We start from the raw sequence: 9,090 nt of genomic DNA, 5'->3' as shown, positions 1-9,090 counted from the left end.
CCCTGTAATAGAGAGGACCATGTTGTCCCTCATTGGTAGACAGAGCAGTGGACAGCCTTTGTTATTCCAACAGCCATCTTACTGAGCTGCTGGGAGGGCATTTCCCGGGAGGTGGTTTTTGGAGGAACCCATAAGTCCTGCAGGACTATGGAACGACATCCATCACCATCCCTTGTGGGCCCAACTCTTTGGAAATGTGAACCTCATGTTGTTGTTCTGCTAGGATCCTGAAGTATTCATGCGCCTGGCTGATGATCCTAGGTGTGTCGAAAGGACGGTGGCATCTTCTCTGGTAAGTTGAGCAATCTTTTTGCTTCAAACTCCACATCTCTTACCTGCAAGCTGGTGTTCACCTCCCACACCAGCTTGAGCAGAGGCTTGACGTCCACATCATTAAAATCCTCCAACTCAGAGTCCCAGAGTTGCAGTCTGAGAGACTTCTCGCTCTCCATCACCAGTAGGTCTGTGAGATCTTCCACAGTAACCTCAGCCGGGAGCTCGTTCTTCTGAAGATGGAAGAATTCAGGGTAACACTTTATATTAAGGTACACCTATTCACCATTAATTAGTTGCTTATTAGTATGCAAATTAGTAACATATTGGCTCTTAATTAGTCAATGTTAAGTACTTATTAATGCCTTATTCTGCATTGCCTTATTATACAACCAGTAAGCCATTAACTAAGAGTTTTCCATTAATAACCTCAGAATTATTGCTTATTAGTAGTAAGTAAGGAAGTTGTTGTATATGAATTACGATCTCAATATGCTTTGCTTAGTATGGACTTTATAAGGTGGTAGTACCACAAGAATAGTTATTCTCCCTTAATAAAACTTAATGAATATGGTCTGTTCTTACATAAGAAAACAGAAAACTACAAGTGTTAATAGTGTCCAAATAACTCTAAATTAAGTCTTTGTTACTTAGAATATGTTCCCCATACTAAAGTGACATCTTGAGCTTTACTAATTCACTAGTACAGTGGTTGTCAAACTTTTTAGACTGCGTACCATCTCCGAAAATATCTGGCTCTCCAAGTACCACCATTATGGTAGATGTTAAAATACACTGTAGGCCTATTTCTACACACATTTTACGTAGGAGGTTATTTATTATTGACTGTTGGCAGCCACACTATAGGACTACTAAGGGCTAGCGCTAGAACAGGCAAACAACACTGACATTTACCCAAATCAAAAAAAAAGTGCAGCACAATAAAAATGACAACTTTATACCAACAACCTGTTTGAGAATATTTAATCTCCAGTGTTTCCCACTAATAGACGATACCTGGGCCCAAGTATATTTCCGACCTGTTCTTATTTACCTGTTTGTCAAGGCCAGTCTGACGTCAATGCCCATGGAGCCACAGCATCCACAAGAGCTGAGAAGGAGGCATTGTCAGACAAACACTTACTGCAGGAAAAATATGACCATTGTCCTGCAAGGGGTGCAAGCGCCCTGTGAGTGGGAAGTGCACCGTAAAGGTTGAGCACTTTTGCTGCAGGTATGTGCATTACGTTTATTTTTATAATTGTATTTATGTAAATACTTGCTGCTGTTTTATCCTGCACTACAATGAGCCAAATGCAACGAAATTTTGTTCTTATCTGCACTGTAAAGTACAAGTTTGAATGACAATAAAGAAAGTCTAAGTCTAAGTCTAAGTTACATGCCGCGGCGCTGTCCAAGGTGCCGATCGTTGATTTGTTCATCTGTTTGTTTGTTTGCCGCTGCATCTGTTATGGATTTCTGCAGTTCTTTTTGTGGGCTATATAGTTTGTCATGCCCATAGATAGCCGTATTTTTGTTGTTGTTGTTGTTGTTTTTGGCGTGCGTGTGTGTGTTGGTCACAATGATTTCCTCTATGTTGGGGAAACAAACCCAGTTTCAGAGAGGAGGAGGAGCATCAGTGTTTATCTCTTTTTTTGCAGTGTTTTTATTAAAATGCATAGCCTAATATATCCAATATTATAATAGACTAAAAGTTCTGTATGTTTCAGTATTGTAGAATGTGTTTTAGCAACGGGAGACGTGGAGCAGCAGTGAAAAACAGCGCACTAAAAAAGCCGATAGATATTGTAAATTGACATGCAACATTTAAAAGGTTACCAATCCTGCCTTATGCTGATAGTCTATTTGGTTTGTAGATAAAAGTAAGTTATATTTAACTTACTTTTAGCAATGTGATGTAGCAATGTGGAAGACTGGGAGGAGGAGACCATTGAGTTTTTTATCAACGAAGAAATCATTCCCCTTGGCGATCAATGTAAAATACCTTACAAAGAGAAAGGTATTTTACCTGCTTTTTGTAAAGTGTCTTGAGATAACACTTGTTATGAGTTGACGCTCTTGCTCAAGATCCTTTATTATTTTTTCTTGGCTTCTTGGAACTCCACTTTGGAGATTGATCCTTGAAAATAAAAATGAGAGCAGGATACAAAAAAGATTATGATTTGACAGTATTGAGTGAGTGAGTGAGTGACCAATCATGTCATGTGACATCCTCATCCAATCATCCAAAGGGAGCCACCAGTCACGTCACAGATCCGGAGAAGGTGGCTATTTACCGTTTCATTCACCGCTTGGAGAGTGAAGAGGGAAATTCGTTTAACAAATATGGAAAGTTAAGCACTAGCCTGTTAATTGAAACTCCCCCTGAGTTTTGTAAGCACATCATAACACCCGTCCCCGGGCCGTTTACATAGTTAAAGAGTAGTAAACCCTCCTGTTTATCTGCAGTGTGTAGGCTAATTAGCAAATGTAATGTTGAGTGCATGACTGTGCACGTGAGCTGGGTGAATAGTAGGAAAGAAACAGTAACATAAACATAAAATGTGAATGTAGGTGCACATGTAATGCTTTAGTATGAACCACATTTTGTCATGAAAAATAAATTATGCACTATGCAGTCATTGGAACAAGAAGAGCTTTTGAATCTTGAGTAGATTATTTAAGTTACATTTTGCCGGTTATAGTGACATGAATTTATTTATATTTTTACAGCCTAAGGCCAAGAAGAAAATGTCCCTAAAAGTCCCTAAAGATGACTCGATGACCTGGATGGTACATTTTTCTTTGTCAACTTTCAAGTAACTTTAATACTTAAATAATTAGCTTGTCCAAATGTGTTTAAACATTTAAAGTGCTCTATTCATATGTTGATTTTGTTGTACCTATGCCATACTGTAGGTCCTGAAGATAAAGGAAGCTCTGCTCCAAGTTGCAGCAGCATAAGCAGCATTGGATCAGTTAATGATTTCTAATTTTCTAGCATGTGCTTACAAATCAAGTTAAGGCACACACCACATCTGGTCCACTACCTTTGTTGCATGCATGTAATTCTCTCTCTCTCTCTCTCTCTCTCTCTCTTACACACTCACTCACTCACTCACTCAATACTTGAGCAAGAGCGCAATTTCTTGCGTGAGCAAATCATGGGATAGAAGAAATCATGTGAGTGGTTTGGGAGCAACTTGTATCTGCAAAATGTAATGTAATTGTCATGAAAGGTGTGATATATCTTCATAACAATCTGATCTTTGTCTCATCTATCCTCTATTTGATCAAAGCTCAACCAAAAGTATTTACTTTGGAGGACGACGACGAGAATGACGATGGCAACATGGATGAAGATGACGTCATTCCCCCATCTTCTATAAACATCAGTGAGTCTTTGGACAGTGATGTTGTCATCCAAAGACGGAAGACACGTTGGACACAGCCACCTGCATCTGCAACTGTGGCTGTGCCTGGAAAAGCTCATGTGAGAGGTAAGAATGGCATAACTTGAACCACCTGCCTTGTTAGCAACAAGTGGTCATGAAAAGTAATTATTAATAAAAGCGTTGGAAGAGCTGTTAAAAATATGTTCTGAAGTAATTATGAGGCAAAAATACAGATCTTCAGTTCTAGATTTTGAATATACTAGGAATTTGATGATAAATAAAAATTAAATGTCTAAAGTCAAAAATGTGGCTTTCATCAAGAATAAAGCTCCATTTTATTTTGCAGCATTCACACTTATTATTATTCAACATCAAATGTATTGCTAGAAAGATTTGTCTCTCAGAAGTAAACATAATTCTGAACCGTAAGACTTGCAAACTAAACGGATCTTACAGAGTATCATTTTTGTATTGAATTCTGAACCACATATTGTGCGTGGAATCATATCAGGAGATGAGCAGATGGTTCCATTCCTAGAATATGCTTCATACTTTTAACAAAAAAGAAGTGACCAGTTTGAGCAATTTCAGCTGACCTTAAGCCGTTGTTTGTGCTCATTTCTCGTGTTCTTTTGTTTTTGTTTCATATATTTTTCAGTGAAAGGGCCAGCTGAGGTTATCAGCAGATATAAAAAAGTCTTGAAAAGCTTCAGCAAAGTCCGCACCATGACTGAAGCCTTCAGAATCAATGGCGTGGACCAGGGAACCATCAAGATGACTGCTGCAATTGCAGAGCTCAACATCGTGGATCCTGAAACCTTCAAGACCCTGAAGTATGATCCTGCAACTGAGACCCTGCAGTCCTTTGCCAAGAGGTGTGCAACCCACATTACCCCTGAGAAGAAGAGCATTCTAGAGGACATGAAGACCAAAGGCCAACTCCTCCCCTTGTTGATGAAATATTAAAACCTAAGTGAGTTGCTTTGTTCAGTTAAAAATCTGTTGTATTGTATTGGAAAGGGGAATATTAACCTGTGCAGATTTTGTTTTATCCTTGTTAGTGCACAGGGGAAATAAATCACCTGATGCAGTAATTATAGAGCAAGTTTAGGCTGTGAAAGTGCAATGTTTGTACAGTTCAGTACATTTGTTCTAAGCTTTGACAAGTATAGTTTAGCTGATAAAGAGCAAGTTCATATTGAGCTGTGCAGGTTTTATATTGTGCAATTTCTTTTATTTTTGTACTTAATATTGTGCAGTATTTTATATTGTGCTGTTTTTTGTAAGCAGGCAGATTTTGGTTAAAAGATCACACAGATTTTCAACAATAGTGTACCTGTATTATCATACAGTATGACCTGCTTATACATTTGATACCATATTGTATGACATGTTTATATACACTGATACTTGTCAGTGTTTGAATTTTCAGGCAGACCCCATTACCTGTAAGTTAAACTACACAGCAAGTTCAGGCAGTATTTGTTGTCAGCCTTGGGAAAACCTGAACCAGTGGTTTAATAAATGAGGTATTTGTACTTGTGTTGTCTTTGTTATTCTACAACTGAATGAGGGGGAACCTATAGATATATCCATTTTTTTCAAAGGTGTAACCCATCACTTGTTCATTGCAGTAGTTATGTACTATAATATATTAACGAAGTGTGAAAAGGAGGCAACTTTAGATTAGGTGTTGGTTAATAAGTGTTCAACTACTAGTGAATTAGTAAAGATCAAGATGTCACTTTAGTATGGGGAACATATTCTAAGTGACAAAGATTTAATTTAGAGTTATTTGGACACTATTAACACTTGTAGTTTTCTGTTTTCTTATGTAAGAACAGACCATATTAATTAAGTGTTATTAAGGGAGAATAACTATTCTTGTGGTACTACCACCTTATAAAGTCCATACTAAGCAAAGCATATTGAGATCGTAACTCATATACAACAACTTCCTTACTGACTACTAATAAGCAATAATTCTGAGGTTATTGAGGGAAAACTCTTAGTTAATGGCTTACTGGTTGTATAATAAGGCCATGCAGAATAAGGCATTAATAACTACTTAATAGTGACTAATTAAGAGCCAATATGTTACTAATTTGCATGCTAATAAGCAACTAATTAATGGTGAATAGGTATACCTTAATATAAAGTGTTACCGAATTCAGCCACCATTACGATTTTGATCTTATATGACTGGATGTGCCAGCAGAGTTGCAGTGATTGTTCATAGATGGGAGTGTCAAACAAAACCCTGATGGGTCTGTAGACGCCTCGGCTACCTTCAATGAACTCCATGGACATTCAATTGAAGTGTATCCAAAACAGAAGAAGATCATTTGGAAATACACTGACAAAAACTTTCAAAATGGTTTAACTTGAACAACAGACTCAAAAATACTCCAACACGATCACTCTCTAGGCACAAATGAGCAGGCTGGCTGAAGGCAGAGAGGGTTTAAAATGCGGGTCTATGTTGTCACAATGAGGACAGCGTTCTAGAACTCACTGCTTTTTTTGTTCAAACTGTTGTTGCCATGACGCCACAACTAAGAAGATAAACAGCTGCTGGACATGTGTTCTGGTCAAATGTACAATGTAAAAATCTTCAGCCTGGCACACACTAAAATATTTTTAAATCTCAAAAACAATTTTGAAAATGTGAGAGAGCCCACACATGACGACATATCATGCCAGATTAACAGTTTTGTTTTCATAGTGTGTGGTGTGCAACAAGACGACCAACTCAGCACACCACACACTAAATCCTGGCTCAAACTGTATGATTTTTCCCTGATTGTATGAAAGTCGGGGTGGCATGTCAGCTCACACTGTACGACTCGATTGTCGGACACGGCCGGAGAGCTCACACTGTACGAGTGAAATCAGGACGGAGCGTTGACAATTGTTAATAAGTTTCATTTAAAAAAAACAACGGACGGCAGTTGGTGAAAGAGAAGGAAGTGGAAGCTGTTGTAGGATACAGAAAAGTAGATACAATCGTAGATATATGGAGACAAGTTTCATAAAAGTGCTGCACTGATGACCTGCACCAAAAACAAAAAAAAACAAGACGCTGGGTTGTGTCCTGCCGCTGGTCGCCATGACTACAGTCACACATAACTTCTGCAGGACCCTTTCATGACGTAAACGTCAAGATTTTAAATTCTAAATATTAAACATGTTTGAAATAAATCGGGGCGTCCCCGACGATCGCCGGGCAGATCGAGGATGTTAAGATTGGATCTTTGTACCGCTCACACTACAAGGTAATCTGAGCAGATAATCGGGTCCAAGCAGCCTCGAGTCGGGAGCGACCCTGGGATTGTCGGGAAGGAAGAATCGGAGCTCAAATCGGCCCTATTATCCTGCAATGTGAGCCAGGCTTTACCGATTCATTCACCAACAAACAGAGTCCCAACAATCACAACATGTTATCTGGCTCAGTCAAACATGACTTAAGAGTAAACAAACATGATGAATACCTACTAACTTAATGACGATGGTCTCCATATTATTGATGATGATATAAGATATAAGATGGTTTCTATACTGATTAGAGCTCTCAAGAACTGCCCTCTATGTTGTGCTTTGCCTCTGGTCACTTCCTGTCAGCACCTGTGTGTCCAATCGGACTCAAAGCTGATCGTTTGCTCTTACTGACATTGTTCCCTTTTTTCTAGATCCTTGCTTGTGTTTTACTTACTCTCTGATGTACGTCGCTTTGGATAAAAGCGTCTGCTAAGTGAATTGTAGAATTGTAGAATGATGGTCAAGCTAAATGTGGCTAGCGGTTAGCTGGTACATCCAAAACATTTTGGTCCAACTCCTTTCCTTGTCAGTTGGATTGTGGTTTGTTTCATCCATCTAACTTTATGCTTCCTGTTTACTGACGTCGCCATGGTAATGTGTGTTGTGCTTCCTGCTTCAGTCAGTTTGCTTCACTATTGGCTAATGGTCGGTCCCATGTGACAATTCAGAGTCTGTGCTCCTGTGTTCTCGGTGTTCTCCCCACACAACAGGATTTTACTTTTATAATGATTTCAAATTGGGGCGGTCCCGATCGGGAGGTTAAAATTACTCTTAACACACCTCACACAACAGGAGAATCTGGCAAGATAATCGGACCTTTGCTGACTTTGGTCAGAAGGGGGGAATCGGGCCCAAAACTGTCCTGATTATCTTCTAGTGTGTACAGTGGCAATTCTAGAGTCTGTTGGGGCCCTAAGCGAAAGGTAATTCCCACCAGCGTTTAGCAGGGCACTGATAGTGAGTGCTATCATGGGGCCCCCTTAGGGAGGTTTCCTACTGTCATTACGAAATTTGCACATTTGGTTTGCTGCTTTGGTTAAATGTTTTTGCGCCCTCTGAGGCCCCCTAAAGCGCCCCTGCCTACATATACATAATGTTTTAAGTATACAAATTTACAACTGCACAAAGCTTTCTTAAGTGAATGAAATATGTTGAATAAAAAAACATCTGGCTCAAAATGTCTCTTATCTTTTATCTCTTACATGATCTGTGTTACGCTCATCATTAATTTTCGTGAACAGTCGGATGCGCGACTCGACTTAAATGTTGCGGCCAAAAGGAATTGTGGGTCGTCATATCTCATCTCCTTTGGTAAAGGATGGTCCAGTGTATCCTAGGCTAAAGGAGGTTATAAAGGAAGCATTGACCAACCTTTCCTTAGCTTTTATAGAATTCAAACGGCTCTTATCATGGCCTCCACTTAAATGCTTCCAGGTCATTTTACTCAGTTAGGAACCTTCCTAAGAAAAAATTACAATTCGGACGCACCCTGCAGGAAGTACATTGAAATAGTCCAGTCCTGTAAGTGTCCCCTATAGTGCCAGATTGTTTTTAATGTAACAGGAAGGACTTAGTCATGCTGTACTACGAAGACTGATTAGATCACCATGGTAACTTATGCTAAACACCTAACCTGCTCTGGAGCAGATTCGTTTGTGATTAGTTTTTTTCTTTATCCTTTATTTAACCAGGAAAGAAACTCATTGAGATTGATCTCTAAAATCTCTTTTTCAAGAGTGTCCTGGCCAAGACGGACATCTATCTATTAAACAAAGAGTATCATGGGCCAATTGTGAGAGGGGACGACAAACTGTTGTGATGTTCAATTTTAAATGTATGAATAAAAGTTTTCATTTTCTGCTTTACTGATATAATCCACACAACAGAGAGACTGAGAAAGCACCAGGTCTCGTACAGTAGTTGTTGTACCTGTGAGTGTAAGATAATACTTAAGCATACCTTCCTGTTCAATTAGGCTTAACTTTATTTATTTTTATTAGTTCTGTAGTTACCATTTGTTACCGCCAGGAGTGCAGTTAAATATTAGCCTACGCCTCTAACTGTCAGACAGGACGTAAGAATATATCTGTGCAATTTAAGGACA

The 9,090-nt window shown here is 39.0% G+C and overlaps 1 protein-coding gene across 1 annotated transcript; it reads left to right on the top strand.

The window, feature by feature from the left end:
• The first annotated feature begins 3,578 nt into the window (after positions 1-3,578).
• LOC114920742 (coiled-coil domain-containing protein 106-like) lies at positions 3,579-5,184 on the top strand. The gene is made up of 2 exons (XM_029279120.2): positions 3,579-3,773; positions 4,327-5,184. Exons 1-2 carry the CDS (start codon positions 3,626-3,628, stop codon positions 4,632-4,634), a joined length of 456 nt encoding a protein of 151 aa, XP_029134953.1. The 5' UTR covers positions 3,579-3,625; the 3' UTR covers positions 4,635-5,184.
• Positions 5,185-9,090: the final 3,906 nt, after the last annotated feature.

The sequence above is a fragment of the Labrus bergylta genome, chromosome 22 (genome assembly GCF_963930695.1).
Source record: "Labrus bergylta chromosome 22, fLabBer1.1, whole genome shotgun sequence".
In the NCBI taxonomy this organism is placed as follows: domain Eukaryota; kingdom Metazoa; phylum Chordata; class Actinopteri; order Labriformes; family Labridae; genus Labrus; species Labrus bergylta.
This window is presented reverse-complemented; position numbering and strand designations above follow the sequence as displayed.